The following is a 25,693-nucleotide window of genomic DNA, read 5'->3' as shown; positions in this document are numbered from 1 at the left end:
TGTATATGGATCAGAAACATTCCTGACCAGGGAGCCACATGGGTTTCACAAAGCCTGTTAGCATCAAAAGATGTGATAGGTATTGCTAGCCTCTTAAAATAGGAGTAGCATTATGTCTTCTCCAGGCACACAGTACTATTTAACATTTTTCAACATTTCTACTTTAGTACTGTACAGTAAGTCCTCAGTAGCTAGTTCATAACTCAAAGACTGTTTTTTTAAAAACAAACACCAACACTCACCTTTGAGTTTGCTGAACAAAAATTTATTTTTCTGCAGGGGGTGGAATAAACTTGTTTCCTAATGTACCTCTTATTATGGTCTCATTAAGCCAAATAAATGTCAAACATTCTAAACATAGACACATGCTGTCTAGTGTATCATTTCAATAATACAGTATTTTGCTCAAAATACTTAGTATTCATTTGGCATTGTCAAATGTTACAGTTCATTCCCATTAAAACCGCAGTGTGTTGTAGTCAGAAGAAATAGTCACTCATAGCAAAGGTGTACAAAATAAATGCAGAATATGATGTAAAAAAAGTCTAGAGCAAACCTTTATTTCCACTGGAACAAAGGTAAAGCAAAACCTGAAGAACTATTATTTTTAATGATGTTTATTAAAATATATTCCATTTTAAACACATATAGATACCTAGAGAATTCAAATTTAATAGAACATCTCCTCATCACGCAGACAGCCTAAATTTCTTAGGACATTAACAGAAAATAAAGAATATTTAATAATTTGTCTAACAGTTGAAATCAAACGATGGAATGCCAAAACATTACACAGCTGGACGGGGCGTAACTTCCAATTTTTCAATTATGAGACAATGTAAATGTACAGGTTGAATCATTTTTTACCCCCCCCTTGTAGAGAGATGGTCACAAGTGCATTGTATTATGATTCAATATGAGTGGCCCCATCATCTGCATCAGGTTGTTTTTAAAGATAACGTCAGTGCAAATTCACAGGTGAGTTGTTACCTCACTTGATTAAAGTCTACATTTGTCCACTTAAAAATATTTGTAAGATACACTTAGCACTCAAGCTTTTAATGAACTCCAATATTTCAGAAAAAGGCCAGAAGTAATTCTGATAATGAAGATAGATAAGAGAACAAAATGCTGTGAATGTCAGAGAAATAAAAGAACTCTAGAACTGCAAGAGGCCATTCTTTAAAGAGGTAAATAAGTTAAAATATGCTTTTCCTGCCTTTGATTAAGCTAGACAGGAACATGTCATCATTCGTCTTCGTCCTCATCCTCACTATCACCCTCTTCTTTCTTTTCGTTGTTCTCCTTGGGTGGGGTGATGGGAGGTGGCAGGTCCAGACGAGCCCAGGACATTGGCTCCGCCTTCTTCATGGCAACTTCTATCTTGGCCGCCATCATGTTTACCATGCTTTTGGTCACATCTATCACCTGGAAGGTGAGATAGAAAGAGCAACTTGATTAACAGAAATTGAAATGGTTTACGAACACACTTTTGTGTTTTTTTTTGTCAGTGTTTGTCAGAGCCAAAAACTTCATTAAAGTAGACTTTCTAAATCAAGCAGGATTACATTTGTGTACTTTAAGGATTTTCCAACATTAAATGGGCATGTGCCCAGGAGCCTTAGCAATGAAAGAAATGATGAAAAAATGATGCAAGCTCAGAAAACATAGTCCAACTGGAAACTAATAAATGTTTCCAGAGACAACTAATCAATTTATATAAACTGTCTTCACCGACTGCTGTCCCACTTCAATGGATACAATGAGCAGGGAAATTAATTCAAGATAACTTGTTTTTAACTAACTAAAATTATATATTTCTATTTAATATATTTCAAAAGATACCACAAACACAAAATTCTCACCAGAGGGAAAGCAGGCTTCAATATTCTCACCAACTCATACACTCCATGCAAGCTTTGCATACCCTGATAGGATAATTATCTGTGTTTTGGTCTGTAACTTAATCTGGTAACAAATAATGTCTTATAGAATTTTCGTGGAGAAAAGTAGTACATACCTTTAATTTCTATGATGATATATTTTATGTATGCACCTACGGTTCTTTGGTTATGCTTAGATTTTGTGAATAAGAACATATTCTAAGTAGTACAGTGTGAAACGTTTTTTTTAGAAAATGAGATGACACAAGATGACACCAGGCTCATCGGTTGCTTTAGGTCTCCCACGGCAACTCATTTGTAACTGTGCTTGAGGCTATGGTTGCCCTGTCCCCATGCAGCCGCTGACCCACCGAGGTTCCAAGCAATAGAAGCAGTTCCACTGGAGCCTACATATTGATCAGGACTGTCCTATTTAAACTATTATCGACATGGAATTTATTCATGTCAGTAAGGTATACCAAATTCTCACATGATGCCAACATTAAAGCACAACCAGCACAGGTTTTCCTTATGACTGCAAAGAAACAGCTTTTTTTGGCACAATTGTGGGATTGTTGTTTTTACATTAACAGGAAACATTTTTATGCAATCATTAAACAAATGAAATATGATGCACAAATCACTAACGTTTTGATGAGGTGGTTTTTTTGCCTAAAGTGACAGGGTATTTTATTGACCCTATGATTTCTACTGTGTTTAAAGTATGTATGACAATAAGAGAAGTTGTAAAATTTTTAATATGTCAATCACAACTTGTCCCAGAACAACTGTATAATAATTTAAAATGATAGTTTGTAAACCATCCAAGTGCTGTACAACATTAACGAATCAGTCTGTATTGCACATAACATATAACTATCAATTGCCTTTCCACTCTCATTTAGGATAATCTGAAACTCACAGTCCATTAACATTTTTTCCCCAAAAAATGTAGATGTGCAGAGTGAAGAATCACATGTGCACGGCATATTTACATTTTTGCATATCTAAATGGAAGAGTTTATTATCTAAACTTGAATGTACCAATTCTGCATCATTTGGGATGTGCAATGAATTAAACTATAGTCTATGGTCTCAAACATCTGGGTTTGTTTACATTTAAATTTGTGTCTATTTAGACTTAACTCCTTTGACAATTAACATTAAAATATTAACACCTTAAATATTTATTTTCAGTATAAAAGTCAGTTTTTGTCAATGTCTCCAGTGTACTGTCAAATCCTTAGAAAATGGTCCATGTACAGCACACAGAACTTAAATCATTAAAGGTTTATTTTACTGTGGTATTACTGTACTTACTCCCCACAAACTGATATCCTGTTGAAATTCCTTCTCGCCATCAAATATAATGTAGATGTTGAGCTAGAAAAAAAAATGAAATAAATAATAAGTAAATTAAACTCTAAGCAGTTCATGAAAGCACATAAATAATCAGAGTGTAGTCAGCCTCTCACTGTTGTGCTGTTGGCATCCACGTAGCTTAGCTCAGGAACGGCATTTTTGGCATATATAGAAATGATGACCTGTGTCCCTGTCTGGTGCCAGTCGAACCGGCAGGGGACCACCTTCTTCCCCTACAAAGAGAATCCAGTTAAAGCCCAGCACATCTGTCAACTTGTCCACCTCTGCTGCAAAGCAATGTCTTCATTGTGAAACCGCTTTCCAGAAACCACTAGATGGAGTTCCAGCCAAGGCTCCTCTTAGGCTTGCACCACAAAATGATCAATTGCTGTCAAGCTGGCACACATACCACATCTTTTTTCCTCCATAGATGTGCTCCCTTTGTGCAGCCCTCCTGAGACAGGAAGGTGTTAAAGTCAGAGGTTTTCCTTTTACAGCAGCTCCAGTATTTCATCCTGGAGAAGCAGGAGAGAAGTAATTATTCTTTTACAGTTGCCACAAGAGAATGGTGACTAATAAATGTCAATAAATAATGGTGTGGGGTGAATTTTACATTTTATAAGAAGTATATGCTTAACATTAGCATTTATACCAACCCTTCATGGAAGATGGGGACTCCAGAGTGGAATGAGCACACGTCTGAGTCACTTGAAGGTCCCTCAAAAATCTGAGGTTAAAAACAAAAATAAGATTTAAAAATACATACATTTTTAAATATTATTGATAATGTTTTATCCAGTCATATAATCCCTTTTTGCTTTGGACTCAGTATTTATTTTGTTGATAAAAGTAGGGGTGCACCGATTCCTGGCCAATTGCAATCATCGATCTTTAAAAAGCCTAATCTACCGATACCAATTTTTTTGTCTGAAATGTTGCTGATTATAGCATGAAAGTCACTGAGTTGGCCACAGTGACTCTGCGGAGGTGCAGACATTACCTGGTAGGCAGGACTGTCAGTAAAACCTCCCTCAAAGCAAAGCTATAGAGGACACTGGTTGATTTTTAGACCTCTGCTGCGATAGAAAAGGTCAGGGGATAAAATCGGCTTAACATGTAAGTATCGGCCGATCACTGATCTCCCAAAATTACGGAAATCTGGGCTGATTCTTTGGTGCACCCCTATAGAAAAGCATATGATGAAGAAGAACTTAGTCAATTCTGCTGCTGCTGATACCATAAGAACCTTTGACTATTATGGTAATGAGCGATATCGAGGGTTCCTACTCATCTTTTGTGTCAAATTTAATTACTTTTTCATGTCAAAATTAATTACTTTCCTAAACTAAACTTTTCACAATTCTCAGTCCTTTTTAGTCAGTTTCTAAGGAGTATATACAAAAGTTTACTAGGAATTAATGGCAGATATTTCTACAGTGAATCGGCTTTCAAAAGGAATGCTGCAACAATAACAAATAAAGAGTGTAGGGAGAGATGAAAGCAGGTGGGATAGATGGATAAAGAAATGAATGTATGCATAGGTAACCATATAACTGGATAAACATTAATAAATGAATGAATTTTAGACATAAAAAACATGAACACTCCTGTCAGCTCTATTAACTCAACAGCATATTTTCTGGTCAAAGGGCAAGCAACTTCAGATAAGGCATGTACATACATTTTCTATAATTGGTTCATTTGTTATCATCCTCAGTGACTTTATATTGTACTATTGTGCTGTTTATGTTCTTGCAAGTTTAACTGTGAAGCTTAAGGAAACTTCTTATTTTATCGTACTATGTGGAGTAACAATGACCTTTATTCTATTCTGTTCTTTACTGTGTAGGAACTCTGGAGGCCACAATAATATTTGTACACAAAAACAAATAAAAACAGATGAAAGAAGACTAATTTAGATTCACATGGAACCCTCATTCATTACAGCATAGAAGCAAGAAGCCGATGAGAGTAGGATTACAAAATCAGTTCAAGTATAATTATGTAAATCAGACAAGCTACAAAACATGTCAATGTAAATTTTCCTCAAAATTCCTGTTCTGATCTTGGGGTTTCTGCTCTGACAGGTCTGATTAGCTTGAATGAAAAACTTTGCTTTCCATCCACCCTGCAGAAAATATGGAGCTTAAATTTCCCCTGAGTACTAACTTTTCTTAAGGGGGGTTTGAGGGTGGTGTAATGTCAAACAATAAGCTCAGATTGTGGTGATTTTTTTGCCATAATTACACATGAGCATATGTTTTAGTATGAGAGAAAATTGTGAGGGATTGCTGTAAAGTCAATGACAATGCTAGTCCAGGAGGAATGAATGCTGCAAGTCACTGACTCAATGCAATCTGCTGGGTTTCATTAGAAACTTTCTAAACTACTTTAAATAATTAACCAAACTTACTGTACTGTTGATTTCATATGGGATCATTGCATCTGTGATTGAACTGAAATTATTATACTTTTTGTGAAATGGCTCTATATAAATAAACTGAACTGAATTCACTATTTAACTGATTTCCCAAGATGAGTAGTGGTACAGTTAAAAGTAAAAGGACCACAGTTTACTACAAAACCACAAAGAATCACTTACTTTTGTACATCCTCCATTTTTACATGATGTTCCGATTTTGATCTCATCGCCATCTTCCTCTAGACAGTAAAATATCCAGAGAGAAGAAAAAGAAGAGAGAGAAAAAAATCATGCACATGACAAGATTTAAAAAAAATGCATCATCAGTTTTGATGTGCTGCCCTCTAACTGTCATCTTTAACTTGAATATCATGACTTGACACACAGATGATGGGAAATTCCCAGTGGTCATCCATTAAGTTCTACTTTTAAGATGACCTTCACATCTGCTGTCACAAGCACTATTCAGATGATCTTGTAAGTACTGGATGACAAAAATATATTCAGCAAAGATAAGGAAGAGGAGTAGACGGAAAAAGAAAATCAAAATCTGTTTCCCTACCTTTTGTCTCTGATATATTTTCGGATACTTTCAGTTTCTCCAGCGCCTGCTTTAGAGAGGAAGAAACTTTGTGCTGCAGTTTCACCATCGGCTCATCGGGACTGTAAGGAAAATAAATATCTCAGGAAAAAAAAATAGGCTTTTAAGAAGTTTAAACAGTTATCATGGCACTATTAAATCATAATTGTTTAGCCAGTGTTTCGTTTTCAAATGCTGCTTCAAAGACAAAAACAACACAGTCTCGCTGAGGTTTGGAACTAAACAAGTAAAATTTACAATACAGAACAGTCTGCAGATCTAAAAGCATAAATATTCAGCACAATGTCCCAAAGCAACAATGAATGCAAAAAGCACATCTCTGCCCCGTTTTCCACTGTTCAAATATTAAATAACAAACACCCCCAATTTAAACTTTTACTAGGTGTATTTTTGTCTTTAGTTTGGATATTTATACTTTTCTTTCACTAACTTAGGAAAAAAAAGCTCTTGCAGAAACCGACCTTGGCCTATGTATTGCCTCCTGGGGTTTCGGTGCAGAGATGATGTACTCATTAAACTTTGGTTTTTGGGCCTCCAACTCCTTTTTTTCTCCCGATATTTTCACGTCTGGTTTCACCGGCTCAGGAGGCTTCTCTTTGTTGTGGGGTCCCTTTGTGCAGCCCTGTGAGAAGAAAGTCACTGTATTGAACTCATAAAAAGTGCTCCAAGGCCAATGGGGCCAAAAAAAGAAGGCGGTAGTCAATATCTGCTCAACAACAAGACAATGGAGAAACAACTGGGGAAAATGGATGAAATAAAACAGAAAACTTACAGCGATGCTGAGGAAGTCTGAAAAGTCGGTAGTTCTTCTCTTGCAGCAGGACCATCCCTGAAAAGAAGTTACCAAAACATTAAATTAGACCAGAATGTTTGAACAAAGTGCAAGCTATCAGTACGCTTTCAGGGACAATACCTTCAAAGCATCGTGGAACACTGGGACTCCTGGGTGATGGGTACAGGCATCTGTGGAAACAAAAAACACAGTGTTGATTAAAGCTGTACAAAAATATGGGAATGAATTTAATCAATGCTCTACAAATTGAACAAATCAATAATGGAAACTCACTGAACAACTCAATAACTATTGCAGTTACTGAGTTGTTCAATAACTGCATGTGTTCATGCATAAAAGATCATGAACATCTTTTATGCAGGTGGTTAAATTCTATAATCTGCTATTCTGTAAGAAAATCTGATTATGTGTAGAGATGCACTAATCTGTATTTTGTATCTTACAGTATTTACCTTTTACAAATACTAATTATAGCTGGTAGTGTCCGTATACAATGTTATCACCAATCGAAAAGATATCTGATTTAAAGGAGTCTGACAGTAATGGCAGGTCAAGCTAAAAATTGATTCTGGTTGAAAAATTTCTTGGTGCGCCTCCAGGAGGGATTTCTAAATAACTGATTTTATAGATTATAATTAATAAAACATATAGTTATTCAAAAACACTTGCATCAAAACTGAGCTATTTGCTTTTTCCCAAATTATGCCAATTTTTCCGGCAGCATCACTGCAGTATGAGTAATGCTGAGCAATAATGCCACATGCCAGCTATGCTAATGCTACAGGTGATACTGATGTTTGAAAGCAACTTTAAAAGGTCAGTGAAGCTCCTGTATCTGCAACAACAAAGTAGTAAACCTCCTAGACAACATAAGCTGACGCTGTCTGTTTAAATTTAAATTCATTGACACAGGCAGCCCAATGATGGTGCTGTGTCGGTCTGAGCTCTTATATCGAAATGTGCTTCAAAGGTACAAAGTTGGAAACATTCCGCACCGGCACCCTTATCACAAAACATTGTGTTTCAGTGTGGTACGAATTAACATTAGAAAATATGAAATTAGCTGACGGCTCAGTCCGTTGCTAAAAAGTGAAGCAACAAAACAAACAGTTGCAACTCTGTTTAGTTCATCAAAAATCTGGGTAAGACCACATGTTGGGTTTTCTCAGACCTCCAATCTAGACTCATGTCATATTATGTTCTGTCATGTGAAAAGACTTCAGCAAAGGATTAAACATCATATTGTGCAAAAATAAAATAAAACAGTGCAGCATGAATTTTGTCAAAACATCCTAAAGAAAATTCATCTTATTTCATCCTGAAATGGGATTGATGTGCTATATTTGAGATTTCCTAACAGGAAAATGTACCTTATGCTAGTGTGTACTCTAGTATGAAGAGCCCCCAACAACAAATCACGGTGCGGTAAATGAATAAGAAAAGAAAAAAAAAAATCACGTTGGTAGAGAGAACAGGTGATAAATCACTTTCCATGCAGTTCAGCCCGAGCTGTGCCTCTTCCGTGCCATTGCCATAGATACACCACTTAGATATCCCTAAAGGTAATTATAACATACTCTACTGTTATGATAAAGAGACATCCTATTAAAATGGAAATTAGACTTTGACTCTAGCTTCAAGTGTCTTGGCAGTACACATATTGGATTGCTAGAAGACAGAAGAAGACGATTCTAAGGGACTTGAAGAACTGGTGAGGGCTCTGCTATGGGAGCTAAAGGCAACATCCTTAGAAATTCAAAAGCCTTTCGGTCTGTGTCTTCACATAAACAATAGCATAATAAACAAACTTCCCCCTAGGATTTTAAATAATGAAGGAATATTCAATCACATTTTCTCCTCAGCAGCTTTTGCATGTTTTTCAACTGAAGAAAGAAAGAAACCATTCAAAGATCATGAGATCCCTCTAAATGTGTGAGAAAGTAAGAAATCTAAAACATTTGAGGTGTCATAAACACTCCAAAGTAGCACCATAATAATAAAAATCTATAGCTTGTTTTATTTCAAGGTCATAAGTTTAATAAATAAAACATATCAGACATTTCTCTTCGGTTTTTTTATTCGGGTGATAGCTGAACTGTCATTTCCCATATGATCTATTGTTACACTAAATACTTGTTGTATTGGAGGTGAATCTGTGCTGCAAACTCTAAGTTAGTAGGAAGAGTACTCTCAATTTTCACAGATTATGGTTCAACTGCAGGCAGCCAAAATTGAAGATTTGAAATAAAACTTTTAGGTATAAGCCCTTTGGTTATATTTAAAGGGATTACAAAGCACACAGTTTATTTGTTCATTTAGAAGTTTCTGAGACTTTCTATCCCCTTCTAGTTATGGATGGGGGTAGAAATGTGCATTTCTACATTTCCTCGAGGAGAGAAAACAGGCTTCATAAAAAGTTTTGGAAAAAAAAAAGCAATCACCAATTACATAACAATTAGGTTTGAGCTATTTATTTAAAAGATGCTGCAAAGTGAAAAAAGAAACATGTACGCACTGATCAAGTCTTTCCTGGATGATGCCAATTTCTGATTTTCTTTGAGCTGCTACTTCAGTCTCCCCCCCAGGAATTAACATGTAAAAGAGACAAATTGTGTCACCTTTTACCCTTGATGTGTTTATAAGTTGAGAAAGCTGAGAGTTCCTAGTGTAATTTTTCGTTTTGATGCGTTTACTGAACAGGAAGTTGAAGAATTGGTGAGGCTTTTGCCATGGGAGAGCCCTCCCATAGCAGAACATCTTATTTCTCAGAATTTGATCTGATTGATAATAAGACTAATATGTTTGTATTTTGAAGAACAAACAATTACTAATAAGTAACATTGAAACAATTACCTTACAAACATAACAAAGATTCATGTTTGAACAAAATAGTCTTCAAATAAAAAAATAACTCCAGATAAAGGCTAACAGATGCTGAAAATCTTTACTATAATTTATATAATCCACAATTTTGGTTAGCTGATGTGCTTTAGACATAAACAGGATTGTTATCAAAGAAGAACACTAACTTCATAGCTACAGTTAAAAATGAAGTCTTATTAGAAAAGTCTATCAAACTCTTTCACTTGTTTTGATTTTAGAAAGAAATATATGCTTTACGAAACCTTGACCATAACTCCTTACAGATCAAAATTGAACAGATGTAAAAACATTGACTAGACATAGTAGACAGTGAGTTACATAATCAATATGCAAATTGATACCCTGTGTTATGATCTATATAATATTAAATAATTTATTTAATAAAATTATTGACGAATAAATGTGAGCTAGTTCATATTAGGAGTAAATGTAGTCCACTATGTTTTCTAAACTATGAACATGAAGTAATTCAATTTTAGCAGGATGAAACAAACTTAGACTAGTTTATGTCACACCAGACAAACACATTGCAGACTTCCTGAGTATTCTGTACTTCGAGTAGGTTTTATGGCTACATTTTGTTGTTTTACTTGGATTTAGCCTATACTATTGTAAACTGAGATTTAAGTCATTGAAATGTAATACACATTGACCGTGAATGAATAAAAAAATGCTACAGGTTTCTTGTTAAAGGTATAAGAATTTAAACCAACAGACAATTTAAGGGATTACAGCTTTTTATGGAAATACAGGTTAACCTTACATCTGACTTTTCACTTTTCATTAAAAACAAACAAACGTGTTTTTATAGTTTCCGGACCAAATTAGTGGGACTTCTGAGTTTTGATTAATTTAAAGAACGGAAAAAAGTTTGTTTTATGAATCTCTCAAAAGAGTGCCGATCGAAGGCTGATAGGTTGTCCGATTTACACTAAAAAAGCGGTTTCTCGAGAGGTCAGAAGAACAACCTTTTTACTTTTAAACCCCACCAATGAGAGCTAAAATTGCTAACACACCACTATTGTTCTGGTTTTGATGAAATATACAAGCGATGCCTCGCGTGAAATAAAAGTGTAGGCTTACGGGTTCATGAAACTTTCAGCTCTGCATGCCCCACGTTGGTCCAGTTAAGTACCATGTTAACTTGCTTATAAACCTAACTAGCATGAAGGCTCATGCTAGCATTAAACAACACAAGCTTGTTCCGGGGACCGGTAGTTTGTAGTTGTAGTTGTAATGAAAGAAGTACCAACACCTAACATGAATGTTAGCTTACATGGGCCCAATAGGCCTGTTCGCTGTAGAAATTTCCAGATGATCTGAGGTTAGCTTGCTAATATTCTCTCAACCTTAGTAACACTGCTACCTTATTGAAAGCACGACTCACCGTCTTGGTTGTTCTCTGGATCAAACCGCTGTCCACATCCCTTATTATAACACAAGACAGACATGGTGATGTTAGCAGCAAGTTTTGAACGGTGATCGAGACTTCTAACTTGGGAGTCTGTGTGAAAGATGCAGAGAGCTGTGCCGCAGCTGCCGCTTAGCTACTTGTGTGCCGTTTGCCTGCTCTCACTTCCGGCTGTTGTCGGCTATACTCGGCAAAACTCGGAGACCGCCCTCCACCTAGCTCCATCCGGAGAGCGTGGTCCCACATCAGCGTCAACTGATGCTGGCCGCTTTGAAACTTGCGATACAGCTCCATGGTACCACGGTGGCCACAGACTCTAACCTTGCAGCAAACGATCTATGATTGCTATGAGGTCAATTTACCATTGCACACAGCCTTCTCACCCCGGGGTCCATCAGTCAGGTGCATGCAACTAGGGCAATATTTGTTTAGTTTTATGAGGACGACTGCATTCTAGCAGTCAGCCTCCTGTTGGAAAAATTGGTTGCAAATGATTTTTGTTCTGTTGTCGCGCTCGTATGTTTTTGCGCGTTTTGCATTGCTTTATTACTCTTTTTCTAATTTTAACGGCCAAGGAGCATGAAAACGGATTTACTTTCACTGACCACATCTGTTTCGTCAAAAAGGTAGGACACTTTGCAATTTGTGATCACATCTACACAGAGTAGCCTATCGCAACTGGAGCGGCATGCTGTCGCTTGAAACTGCCATAAACTCATGGATTTTTGCACGAAGGAGAGCTTTGCTGGAGATACATCAGAATTGGAGACGATAAGTGTCCCCCCAACATCTGCTGGGACCGTCTCGCAGTGGTAGGTTTCTGTCATTAAATTATGACTAGGTCTAAGCTGGTTTTGGGATTGATGCAATGTCAGCGCAACACAATTAGTCCGAGTCGCGTGCAATTGCTCTTTTCTCTCTAAAAATGTACAGAATCTCAGCAGTATTTTAAAATACATGTTAAAATATCTATAAAATGTAATACAACATATCCAATTTTTTATTTTTTATTTTGGTTTTGGAATAAAGTGATAATGAATCTGTCAAAATGAATCTGTTACAACAATATCTGGCCAATTCAATTTCTAAATAGGGTGACTTTTGAGAAACGTTTCTTTGTAGTACTGTCTTATCTTAAACTAATTACAAAGACTAAAAAGAAATTTTAAGGTTACAACAAGCTTTATTTTTTGCTTTTTGGCAGAAAAGCTCTATTTTTAAAATAAAGCTATTTTTGCCATATAGCTTTATTTTCTGTCAACATGTAGGGTGGGCCTGGGTCAGTGATTCTCAGGGCATAATAATTCTTTCATGGTATCACAGTTTTTATTAAATAATTTTAAACCACAATAAATTATATAAAACTGCTCAGTAAAAAAAAGTGCTCCTTTTTCTTCAGATTTCTTTTGCTTTTTCTTTATTTCACACTTAAGTTCCAGATTTTCAGTAAAATTTTAAAACAGACATGTCTTAGCATGTAAATGCAAAAAGAAGGATTTAAAGAAACCCATTTATTAGGAAAAAATGGTATACAAACCAACCTGACCCTATATGTACACAATATGAATCTGTCTTGATCATGGAGTAAGTTCCACATTTGTGATTCAATTTCACTGGCCACACCCTACAGTTGTTACTGCCTGAACCCGCAAAATTAAGAAATCCCTTCATTTGTGTTGGTATTATAGGTTGCTTTTCATTTTTAGGACCTGGACGATTTGCCATAATTGATGGAACAGCTCTCTAACACACACTTAGATTGTGAAGGAGGACAATGACCCAAAACACTGCAGCACCTCTGAATGCTTAAAAACACAAACGGAACATTTTGGAGTTTCCTAATCAAAACTGAGATTTGATTGTGATCCTGTGACATGACCTAAAACAAGCTGTTCACTCTCAAAAATTCTTTCTTTGCCAAATTGTTTAAATTGGGAAGGAATTTAAACAATATGGCAAAAAAGAGTGGACCAAAATGCCACCACAGAGATAACAGAGAGTCATTGCCAATTATTACAAACACCTGAAAAAAATGCTTTTACACTTAGGACCTGGTTGAATCGAATAGTAATTTTTTTTTACCTTAGTAAAGAAAATGATAGTTTCAAATACTGTAAATGTTTTGGTTATCTAATTATGACTGAGATTAAAATTAGTTTGATGATCTGAAATATTTACGTGTGATGAGAAACCAAAAACAGAAGAAATTGGACAAATACTTTCTTCCCAGCAATGTAGTGTCCATGTTTTCCCAAGATGAAAATATTTTCAGCTGACCATGACTTTGTATAAAGCAAAGCAGAAGTGTATTAGCCTTTTCTCCACCAGTTTGGCCTGTGCAGCAACATGTGGGGGGCGAACAAGTCTGCATTACCTCATTCTTTAGACAGCTACACCCTCCTCCCCCCACACACTTTTTCTGGCATGACAATTATAGGAATATTAAACCATAAGCATGTTACTATGGGAAATTTTTACTGTTTCAGAAACAATTACATAGTAGTCACAAGTAATAAATGTATTGCAGCCTTCTCAGCTGACACAGCAACATGTAGGGGAGGGGCAGTGCTGCACTACCCCTCAAATAGCCAGACAAAAACTCTGGTGTTTGGCAGTTTTTCTAGCATCTCAGTAAAAGGACTTCATTTGACAACAATGAAAATGAGCATGTTCAAACTTATATTATTTTAATACCATGGTATCTTCATACCAGAAACAAACCCATAACTTAAGCTGGGTTTTATATTTGTTGCCTAAAGAAATCTCATTTTATCATTTTCAGAAGTCGGTGTCAAAATGCAAGCCACTGTTGTACGGCCAGCTGTGCTGTCATTAACAGAGGAAAAATCTGTACTCCTGAAATGTCTTTGTAAGTTTGTATCCTATAATGATTTTTCAAATCTTTTGCGTAGACATATCTTAAACATTTATCAACTAAATTCAGGTCTGTTCTTTGTCATTTCTTTTTTCTTTAACAGGATGACTCAGTGATGGAATATTGATGAAGCTTAATCTGTGGGGAAATATGCTTCCTCTACCCACTTTTCTTCTTTTCTTTTGTTTTGTTTTATGCATATTCCTCTGTTTACCTAACATCCAAGCCCAGTTTTTATCCACACCTAGAGCAGGAGAAGGCTTATTGCTTTTCACCCAGCCATCCTATAATGCTACAATCTTTGAGAACTCAGCAGTAAGAACCTATATCAGAAGTGAGGTGAAAATGGGCATCACGCTTGTGCCATCCTGGCCTTTACACTTGAAATATTCAATTGAGTCTGGAGACACCGATGGCATCTTTCAAGCTGAGGACTTTGTAATGGGAGATTTTTGTTTTTTACGTATAAGCACTAAAGGAGGCAACGGTGCCACGCTGAATCGGGAAGTACAGGACAATTACACTCTGACAGTCAAGGCATCTGCCCATATTGGTCTGGAGGCCTTGGTCACTATATTTATCAAGGTCTTGGACACAAATGACCTCCGACCACTCTTTTCTCCAACCTTCTATTCATTTGTTGTTTCTGAAAGTGCACCCCTGGGCACCAGCATTGGACGGGTAACAGCTACAGATGCTGACATTGGCTCCAATGGGGAGTTCTATTACTTCTTCAAGAACAGAGTAGAGCTCTTTGCCGTTCATCCAACCAGTGGGGTCATAACCCTCACAGGTCGACCCAGGATAGACAAAAGAGAAAAATTTGAACTGGAGGTGCAGGTGGTTGACAGAGGAATGAAACTCTATGGAAGTAATGGTGTCAGCAGCACTGCTCGGTTAGTCTTAACTGTGGATAGGATTAATGAATTTGCTCCTGTTCTCAGTGCAGTAGCAGTTACTCCGTCTTTGATAGACAAGGACCTCATCTATGCCGTACTGACTGTCGAGGATAAAGATGAGGGGTTATCTGGGGACATAGAGTGGGTATCCATTATCGAGGGAGATCCTTTTGAACAGTTTGTCATTGAGAGATTAGCTTTTGGGAATAAATATAGGGTTAAATCCTCAGAGTTGATCAACTGGGAAACATATCCCTATGGCTGCAACTTAACTTTCCAGGCCAAAGACAGAGGTATACCTCCAAAATTTTCTAATACCCAAGTTGTTCAGTTAGTGGTTACAAAGCAAGACCCAGTATTGGCAAACTTTGAAAAAGATGTTTATGTAGTTAAGGTGAGTGAAATAGCTCCCCCAGGCACTATTGTGGAGGTGGTGAAAATATCCCCAGCTCCTCTGAGTGTCAATTACAGTTTCAGGAGCCTCTCAGATCCAATGTACTTTGATATAAACCCTTTGACTGGGATTATTATGACCATAAGGCAGCTGACAAAGATATCCCAGGATTTCATGGAGATAGAGGTAGTTGATTATGTCAGTCAACAGCAAGCGAGGGTTCAAATTAACATAGAAGATGCAAATGATAACTCTCCAGTATTCAGCAAGCCATCCTATGATATTGCAATTAATGAGAGCTTACCTATAGGGACTGTTGTTCTTGTGGTGTCTGCTGTGGACAGTGATAAAGGAGAAAATGGATATGTAACTCACACAATCAATGGCGAGGAGTCTATTCCATTTAGTATAGACCAAGACACAGGGGAGCTGACGATCACAAGAGATCTGGATTTTGAGTCCTCAGAGGATATTTATATTTTTGCAGTGCGAGCTTCTGACTGGGGTTCGCCCTACAGAAGAGAAACAGAGGTTAATGTTACCATTCGGGTGGTAAATATTAATGATAATAAGCCTGCTTTTGAGAAGGTTTCTTGCAGAGGCATGATAAGCCGTGATTTTCCAGTGAACCAGACCATTGTTACTTTGTCGGCCATAGATATAGATGAAGTTGGAATGGTGAGGTACAAGATACTGTCTGGGAACGAGTTAGACAATTTTGAATTAAATCCTAATTCGGGGGCTTTGACACTGAAGAGATCATTTGCATCAGACAGTTTAAAAAATTCTATATTTAACCTGAAAGTGGCTGCAACAGATGGTGAGATGTCCTCCGATCCGACATTCGTTAATATATCAGTGGTGAGAGGCAGAATGCCACCCAGTGGGTTCACGTGCAAAGAGACTAGGGTAGCCCAGTTTCTTGCAGAGAAAATGGTCTCCAAGGCATCTGCAATGGCTAAACCAAGAACTGATGAAAGATACATAGACCTTTTCTCTACAAACAAACAAGCTCCACAATTTGAAGCTCTGCCTACAAGCATTCTTGTGCGAGAGGATCTGAGTCCTGGCTCCAGCGTTTTTCAGGTGCGGGCACGAGATGCTGACATTGGTTTTAACGGTCGTGTTCTTTTTTCTATTTATGATGGTAACAAAGAGAACAGCTTCAATATCAACATGGAGAGTGGCCTGATAACTGTTTTGCAACCACTGGATCGTGAGCGACAGGATCGCTATTTTTTGAATATTACTATCTATGATCAGGGAATTCCTCAGATGTCCAACTGGAGACTGCTGACAGTGATTATTGAGGATGCAAATGACAATAATCCTCAATTTTATCAAGACAGTTACTCTGCCATTGTTTCAGAAAACGCAGACCTCGGCATGGAAGTAATTGCAATTACTGCTTTTGACAGGGACATAGGCCAGAATGGACAGTTCTCCTTTAGAATGCTCACCAGTGTCCCTCAGTTTGGTATTGACAGTGAAACTGGAAGTGTATTTGTTGCAAGTCAACTGGACAGAGAAGCACATCCTGTATTCATATTGAAGGTTGAAGTGAGAGACAAGGCCGAAAGAGGCACCCGGAGGTCATCAGTAACTACTCTAAGCATAATAGTGGAGGACATCAATGACTGCTCTCCAGTTTTCATTCCCAGCAGCTACATCACCCGAGTACCAGAGGATCTGCCCTCTGGAACTGTGATCACTTGGGTGCAGGCTCAGGACCCAGATGTTGGACCTGGAGGACAAGTCCGATATTCATTGATCAATGACTTCAATGGCACTTTCGAGGTAGGTCTTATCTAATCTATAATGTTTTGTGCAGCAGAACATCATTATTGACATGTAAAATTTTACTGTTTCTGATGTAATTAGCAGAAATTAAACAATAATAATTAAATCTATTTCCATTTGAGAAATGTATATTTTTAAAAAGCCCCACAAAGGGAGCTCAAGATCAAGAGATATTCTAATAATTTCCGTTGCCCAGAAAAAATGTCTTGAAATCTCTCCACATTTTGCAACTGGTTCATATCTCTTTCGGTCTCAGAAAACCTATTTTTTATGCACAAAATAAAAAAATAAAAATAGAATCTATACTGTAAATTAGGCATGCAGACGTATAGTTTTGTGCAAGAGTTTTCTAATATTTAAAAGGCAGTTGATGAAGAAAATGACTTTGCCCAATAAAATTCTCTGTGCAGATCAGTGCTGTGACTGGCATGCTGAGGATAAACAAGGAGCTAGATTTTGAGACAAAACAGTTCTTTAATCTAACTGTTGTGGCAGAAGACAGAGGAATCTTAAGCCTTCGGAGTGTCACATTTGTAGAGATTGAGGTGAGTAAAAGCGTCGCACAAAATTGGCTTATGTTACTGATAGCAAGCAAACAACATAAATCCACACACTTTCTTCCATCCAAATTAAAATCAACTATCTCTTTTCTTCAGGTCGTGGACGTCAATGAAAATTTGTATGCCCCTTACTTCCTTGACTTTGCTGTGAAAGGTTCAGTAAAGGAGAACTCTCGCACAGGAACAAGTGTCCTGACAGTCATTGCTAAAGATGATGACAGGGGACGAGATGGCGTCTTGAGATACTCTGTCCGTGGAGGCAGCGGACTGGGCACTTTTACCATCGACGAAGACACAGGTGTGACACTGGATCAATTTTGAAGCCTATTTATGTGAAGTGGAAATCCAATAATGTGAAGCACAATGCTTAGAATACAGATAACTAAATGAATTGCAAATGGGGAACCTGACCAGGTCATAAGCCTATAATGATGAGTTCCACATTTGTATTAGTGTTGTTCCGTTATGTGTTTTTCTTTACTTTTGTGCTTTTTTTTTTTGCAAGTGACGAAACAGCCTAACCTTTGTCCAAAAGTTTCTTTTGGACAAAACCCCCACAAACAAACAAAAATGCATATTAGGGGTAGAGAGTTAGGACAGTGTTGTACAGCCATAGTGAGTGTATAGCTGTGACCTCACACAGGAGCTGTGTACTGGGAGATCATTACTGTAATGATGGCAGAAGGGTAGCGACAGTCGCTGGGCCTCAGGCAGCACCATATAACTGATCTAGTGCTGTGCAGATAACAGTGATCAAGGGTGTCCTGCGCAGTAGCCCACCGTTTCTAAGTATTGAGAAATAAGTGTGACTTATTTAAGAGGCGTGACCCAGAATGAGAAGGTACTTGAAATACAGTAGGTGCAAGATACTGCAATAATTTTTCCATGAAGAATCGTTGCAAGATCTTGCCAGTACAGCATCTACTGTATGTCACCGGAGGTTTTAGACCTATTTTTCTGCACCTCTCTTCTTGCTGGTGAAACATTTAAACTGGGTTTGTTCAGTTCTACTTAACTGTGGATCACTCTGGGAATCAATAAGACTTTTTATACATTTGCTGGTTTTTAATCTTGCTGTTGTCACAGCCAATGTTGTAAAAAAATAGCTAAAGTGAGAATAATATAAGTTATTTAAGTACAAATAAGTATTTGTAACTTTATTATTTAAAGCTGTCTGTCAGTCCTCTGCTTGCTAACACGCTCCTCTGAAATGTGCAAGAAGAAAACCTAAAACAGAAATGTTATGTATTAGATGTGACTTATTCAGTGCTTGGTATTTTTAATTTATGGTATCCAGTTTAGCATGCTTTAAAGGCTCTTTCTTTTTCAAAACAAAAAAAAACATTGCTCTCTTGTTTTAACATTTTCATGGCACCTATACAGGACTTGTATGTTTCAAAGTATTTGACAGTTCGTATTGGCAGACATCATAGAATTGATTAATCAAATTAATTAGCTTATGATTTATAAAGCTGCATATGTGGACAAAAAGTTCTGCATAACCAGTGGCAGTACAGTGAGGAGTGAATGCAATACTAATTGAAAAAATAAGTATCTATTAATATTTCAGCTCTGAACTTTTGCATGCATTAAATGGCACAAATAGTGTTTTCTCTACTGCCCTTTTTCTCTTACCTCATGTTGCACTACTGTATATAAACTACACTGGAAGCTTGTATTGACATTTAACGGGACTAATTATTATTGACTGTAGTTGAGAGTGAAACAGATGGACACAGAGAGTGACTCTCAGTTAACTTTTCTAAAAACAACATGCTGTTTTTTTCAGATTATAACTCTACCTATTAAGAAAAAAAGCTAGGTAAACCACACTAACACTCAGTGCAGGTATGAGTTCTTCCTTTGTTAAATCATAAAGTAACTGTAATAAATTCACACCAAAGTCTGATTACTGCATGTTGAATCCAGAAAGTACTTAAGCATAACCTGTCTGCCAGGACGAAGTAGGCAAATAAGTCTCAAAAAGCAACACATCATGAAAAATGCAAAGGGAAAGGCTTTTTCCGACTATATTTACATATGCAGTCTCATATGTTTACTGTCTAGTTTGTGCTCATAAAGAAACAATGTTGGAATACATGAAGAAACCCTGCTTGGAGTCATCATTCACTTTGGTGTTAAAACCTCAGTGAGGAACATCACAGACAGTGAGAACGTTTATTGAGTGCAGATTTTCCAGGGGAAATCAAACTGCTTGTTAGAGCAGAAACTAAAGGGAGAGAGGAGTGGAAGTGAAAGTGAAGAGAGGAAGGAAGAGGATGCAGGGGGGAGTCTGGAGTGCATAAAAAGTGTCAGAAGAAAATACAGCTTTCTTCCTTCCAGGTTCTTTTATGTTTTTTTTCTAATCTTGGAGTTATTTGTTGTTTTTCTCTCCTAATATAATAAGCATAAAAAAATACCAAAGCCATTTTGTGTCAAATGAAAAGGTTGAACAAAGACATGTATAATTTGATTCATCTCATTGTGCTGAAGACGTCAGCTGTGGACAGCACTTCGGTCTGTCCTTCTATGGTGCATTTTGCTACCGTATTGAGTCCCTGATCTGGCTGCATGTGAATCTGGGTCTCACTGCCAAACTAAGTATATGAAGAAAAGGGAATTTAGACAGAGAGAGATAGAAATAAATACATGAAACAGAGAGAAAATCAGAAGGAATGAGGGTTTGTGTTTAGGATCTTTAAACGTATGTCTTATATCAGTCCTGATCTTAGTTTCAAAACAGGCTCTTTGATGCATTATGTAGGGCATGACGCCTACGTTGTCTGGAGTATTTTCCACTGATAAAGGCCTTCTATTCCTCTATTTGATATCTAGATGTTTCTTCCATGTCCATTAAGGCACTGATGAAAAAAACATGGTCACTTTATCAAAAGAAATGTAGGATCCTTTCTGGCTTATATCCAAAGCTGGCTGAACTTTAAACAAAAATTTGTATTCCTGTCATTGGGCAGGGAGGACAAAAGTTTGCCATTTTCTCATTGGGCATCTGTCAGGAGCTCCTCTATTAGTGCACTTTGCAAGCTCTATATTTGTCACAGTCAAGATAAAGCACTTGTTAAGTCACATGGAGACACATTTAAGAAGCGTACATTTCACATTTATAAAAAATTAATGGGCTGTACTTTCATGTTGCATGCAGAGCAGTTTCTCAAGAGAAAAATGATGACAATATTTTTCAATCAGTCTTGGCATTGATCATGTGCTAGCATTAATTAGATAGTTAGGTCACTAACATGTTTCTCATGGATGGGGGGATGTAAATGAACCTGATGGATGGCTGTAAAACCTTGCTGGGCTGCACAACCTCTGGATTAGAGAATGTGGCATGACCCTTCAATTTTTTTTGTCCACTCTTTCAAGTGTGTTATTTATGGTGAGAATGGAGGCTGTCAAGTCCAATTCATATTGAATCTGGTGAATGGTGGCTGTCGGATTTAAAGTTCAAAGAGCTTTTGAAAGAGCCGGCTCTGTTTTCCTTGTCTCTCTGTCGGGACTATTTGACAGCGATGAGATGTGTTTTGAAAAGGACATGGTCAAGGACGACAGGGCAAGCATGTGTCTCAGCAAACACTTTTACTATGCATTGCATGTGTCCTGGGTTGGCTGCTTAGTCCTAATTTAATTGATGGTTTCCCCATTACTAACACCTGATTTGTGTGAAAGTACCGTACATGGGGAGTTTGTGGCTGACTAGCAAAGTTAGAGAAGAGATGTATAATAAATAATATATATATTGTAGGAGTTTAGGGTAAGTATTAGAGATACACTGATGAGTCTTTTCTTGACTGATAACGACTACTAGCTTTGTTTGAGGGCTTACCTGCTGATTCCAGTTTTGGCCAGTTCCGTGTCATGATTTTTTTTTCATAGAGTTTGTAATTTTGAATCCTTCATAAAACTAAGGAATTACATAATCTTGCTTTGTTTTGTTTTTAACTCAAAAATGTGTATCAAACTGTTGGTTGATAAAACAAATATTTTGGGAGTTTTTAGTTTTGATTCATTTACTGTATACAAAACTAGAATTTTGTATAAAGTTAGTTAATTTTCGGCACCTAATTGTGCAAAGACAGTGTTTACATATATATATATATATATATATATATATATATATATATATATATATATATATATATATATATATATATATATATATATATATATATATATATATATATATATATATATATATATATATATATATATATATATATATATATATATAATGGGAAATAAACACATTAGCCAATGTGTTTACTTCCCATCTGTCATTTTTTTAAGGGATGCATGCAGATTTGGCCATGACCTGACTTGGTGGAAATCCCTTGCTCAGCTGCAGCTTAGTGAAGGCTCAATAATGTCAGCATTATGTAGAAACTGGTGTTCCAATAACCATTATTTGGGGTGTACAAAATAAGCAAATAATGGCCAACCTTGCAGGTCAGATGGTATGTATGTCTGCATTAAGCAATTTGCAAATTAATATTTGAAACATAGTGAACAGAGTTCAAAACTTCAAATTATATGAACATTCAAGAATTAGAGCCACAAGCAAGTAAAAATAAACCTGGTCGTTGAGATCTGAAAGCACTTCCAAGTTAGTCTGGAACACTTTGCTGCAACATGGTTTAAATATGAAATTTGGCACATCAATAGGCACTTTCAGCATCGCAAGGTCACAAAATGTTTTCAAATACTAATCAGTAGCTATTTATTTTAATCTATTCTAATAATGGTAATTAAGTTTGTCTTTGCAGAGGGAGTCTAATAAGCAACAGTATTTGGGTAGCAACAATATTTGGGTTTTGATAACCATTTAAGACCCAGAGTAAATGATTACTTCTCATTTCTGAGCATTAGTCAAAGACTGTAAACTAATCAAGTTCTGTACTTCAGTGCCAATTTGTTTGGCAGTTGTGAACATGTAGTGTGATGCAATTCCAACATCCACATTTCCAGCATTTGGCAAACATTCTCTAGCTGATTCACTTTAAATCAGCTCAGTTCATAAACAGATTTAAGACACTTTTAAAAACATCTTTTTGACATGTTTCATGAAATTAAATGAGGGTTTACTGATAAAGCACATTACCAATATGTTTAACTTACAGAAAATGTGTCATTTGTTTCAGTAATGAGTTACACTGCTTAATTGTATGTGTAATTTGGCCTGGATATTTCAGAAATATTTCGTCATTAATGAAAAAAATCATTTGGACTAACAAGACCATAAAAATACTCTTATCATTGCAGTTTTATATGCTTTTTTTGACAAACCTTTGTACCTTTTTCTTACTCTCTGATTGTTGTGGGCAGGAAGGTTTAACGTTAAAAAAAATCAGCTTATACTTTTTGCGTATCTACTCAAAAAGTATAAGCTTTGAATCTTATTGTTGAATTCACTTAGCTTTATCTTGAATAAACTTTGTAGATAATGTTACCACACTGCTTGTGGTACACTGCTACACTGTAGCACAATGTAATTTTATTTGCTATTAGCCTGAGCTACTTTATTTTGTTGTACAATAAAAATAATCCATGAACAGCTCAGAACAAACTGAGCAGGGTGCTTTACGTGGAGAAGTATGATGCAATCAGGATATTTATGCAAGAGATGGTAAATTTAAGCATACAAACATAGTTTTGAGAGAGAGCAAAGCATATTTCTAAACAAGTGTAATTTTTAAAGCCCATTTGCAAAGTTTAGAGAAAGATCAGTGAAACATCAGAGATCAAAAGCAAAAAATTCTGTTGATATTTGGAAAATGCATGCCATGTGTTTTGAAAGGAATAATTTCCTATGCAAAGCAAACATGCACTAGATTGTAGTTTTCCTCAAACGTCTTGAATAAACTGTGTGAAACTCTCAACCTTCCTCACCTGTACTGTTTTGTCTAATATGAACTGTGATAATTGGATTGTATTTCTTATCAGTGGTCTGCAGTTTGTACTGCTGAATTTTCTTGTCTAGTTTTCTGTATGCAGTGATGTTGGTCCCACATGCTGTTGTGCTATTCCATGAATCAGTTTTTGGGCAAAATTATAACAAAGTTTTGCAAAAGAGAAAAAGAAAATTAAAATAAATTCATCTTGAGCAGGATTGAATGTGAGTAGTCTGATGCAATCCAGAGGAGAGCACTTTAGTCTAAGAAGTAGTCAATTTGAGTTTTCAGGCAGAACAGGGCAAATTTGCAAGCAAGCAACAGTTTTTGGAATGTGTGATTATAGTTTTTAAAGGTGAACAATGTAACATTTGAGACTGAAAACAGAGTCCTGCTAGTAATAGGTACTCTTGGGTTTTAGAGGGAAATCTTTCCCTTACAACCAGAAGTTGATTTTTCTACATAGTTTATTCAAATTTCTTTAAATAATCTGGGATTTAAAATCTTGGTCTGCTATGCTGGCATGACATATATAAAATAAAAAAGGATTTTGTTAGGTCATGAAGGCATGAGTGTTTTTGTGTCATTCCTAAAAGTTTAGACAATGCAGAATGACTGATTTATAGAAAGTAATAAAAGAGGCTTCCATTTGTCATCTTGTGTGTGTGCATGTGTGCGCGTGTTCTTTTCGTCCCTGAAGAGGTCACCAAAGCTGTCAGCCACTCATCTTCCTTAAGGCCACTAAACACGCCTCAGTCAGGGTGTATGAGTGTCTGGGTGTTTTTTGTTTGGTGCAGGGCAGTTCAGAGTACGTTTAGCACTGAGCAAATAGCAGTGGGAGCAGTTTGGTCAGCTGTGATTAGCTGTAGAGAGCCTGAAACATTGAAGGTGACTACAGAGGCGCTATTAATGCCTGTGAATGTCACTGAAGCCAGGACACAGAGTTAAGTTTAAATTTGTCTCTTTGCAACAGGAAACTTAGTATTCAAAGACTTTTCCCACGAGACCTTTTAAGGATGTATCCCTTTGATAATACCCAATCTACATTCCACCCACCTAAAAGACATACATTGGCATTGTCTAACCAAGTCACGGCTGCATTAATGTTTCTGTTTTCCTCAACAGGGGTGATTTATACTGCTGGTAACTTGGATTGTGAGACCAAAAACTCCTACTGGCTCACTGTGTATGCCACAGACAGAGGGGTTACGCCCATGTCAGCTTCAGTTGAAGTCTTCATTCAGGTAATGATAATTTGCTGAGATATTTTTTGTCTGTATATAGTGCATGCGAAATATCAAATGTAGATGTGTGAGCATTCATTAACATTATAAGATGATTATACAAAGTTCAAGAGTAACAGACAAAATGAGATTTTAAAGGGAATTTAGGCATTTTCTTGGCAAGAAGCATCACTTTTTAAACATCCTGGTATTTTAAATAGTTTAATATTTTAAGCTAGCTTCTCAGGACCCTCGATGAAGAAACAGGCCCACAGAACCACATCACAGACTCTTCACCGTACATAGTACAGGGCATAAGGTGCTTTCCACAAATTAGTTTTTTTGTTTCTCGCCAGATGTGTACCTGTGGTAATTGCTACAGAAAATCCAATAGTTGACTTAGAGCTTTTGATTGTATGTGGTATTAAGCAAGTATTTTGTGTTCATTGCTAGAAAGGTTTTAGTGGTCTGTTGAAAGGTCAGGGGCTTTGTATGTCAGTGATTGTTATTCACAGCTTGTCAACATATAGCTGGGGGTTATGCTGTTTGTGGAATATTATTGGGGAGCGCTGTAGCTGAAGTGAGAGTAACATAGCAAAAACTGTCCATGTGTTACTATTTAAAGCATTGTGCTAGGCAATCCCTCTCCTGAATGAACTACTGGACCATTCTTTGCATTTGCTT

General features: G+C 36.8%; 2 protein-coding genes across 2 annotated transcripts in view; one reads left to right on the top strand and one right to left on the bottom strand.

The window, feature by feature from the left end:
* Positions 1–243: 243 nt before the first annotated feature.
* On the bottom strand, positions 244–11,688 carry chordc1b (cysteine and histidine-rich domain (CHORD) containing 1b). Its single transcript, XM_044140829.1, has 11 exons — positions 11,332–11,688; positions 7,182–7,231; positions 7,041–7,097; positions 6,730–6,890; positions 6,230–6,330; positions 5,848–5,906; positions 3,902–3,972; positions 3,655–3,760; positions 3,359–3,478; positions 3,204–3,266; positions 244–1,428 (listed from the first exon to the last, which is right to left on the bottom strand). Exons 1-11 carry the CDS (start codon positions 11,393–11,395, stop codon positions 1,249–1,251), a joined length of 1,032 nt encoding a protein of 343 aa, XP_043996764.1. The 5' UTR covers positions 11,396–11,688; the 3' UTR covers positions 244–1,248.
* Positions 11,689–14,356: 2,668 nt separating this feature from the next.
* LOC122845046 (protocadherin Fat 3) overlaps positions 14,357–25,693 on the top strand; it is a 74,640-nt gene continuing 63,303 nt past the window's right edge. The window contains 4 exon segments of the mRNA XM_044141021.1: positions 14,357–17,320; positions 17,734–17,868; positions 17,980–18,181; positions 24,912–25,030. Coding sequence (XP_043996956.1) covers positions 14,357–17,320; positions 17,734–17,868; positions 17,980–18,181; positions 24,912–25,030 — 3,420 coding nt within the window.

This window comes from Gambusia affinis, linkage group LG15 (assembly GCF_019740435.1).
Source record: "Gambusia affinis linkage group LG15, SWU_Gaff_1.0, whole genome shotgun sequence".
Classification (NCBI taxonomy): Eukaryota; Metazoa; Chordata; class Actinopteri; order Cyprinodontiformes; family Poeciliidae; genus Gambusia; species Gambusia affinis.
The sequence above is the reverse complement of the archived record's forward strand: the minus strand, read 5'-3'. Positions and strand labels throughout refer to the sequence as shown.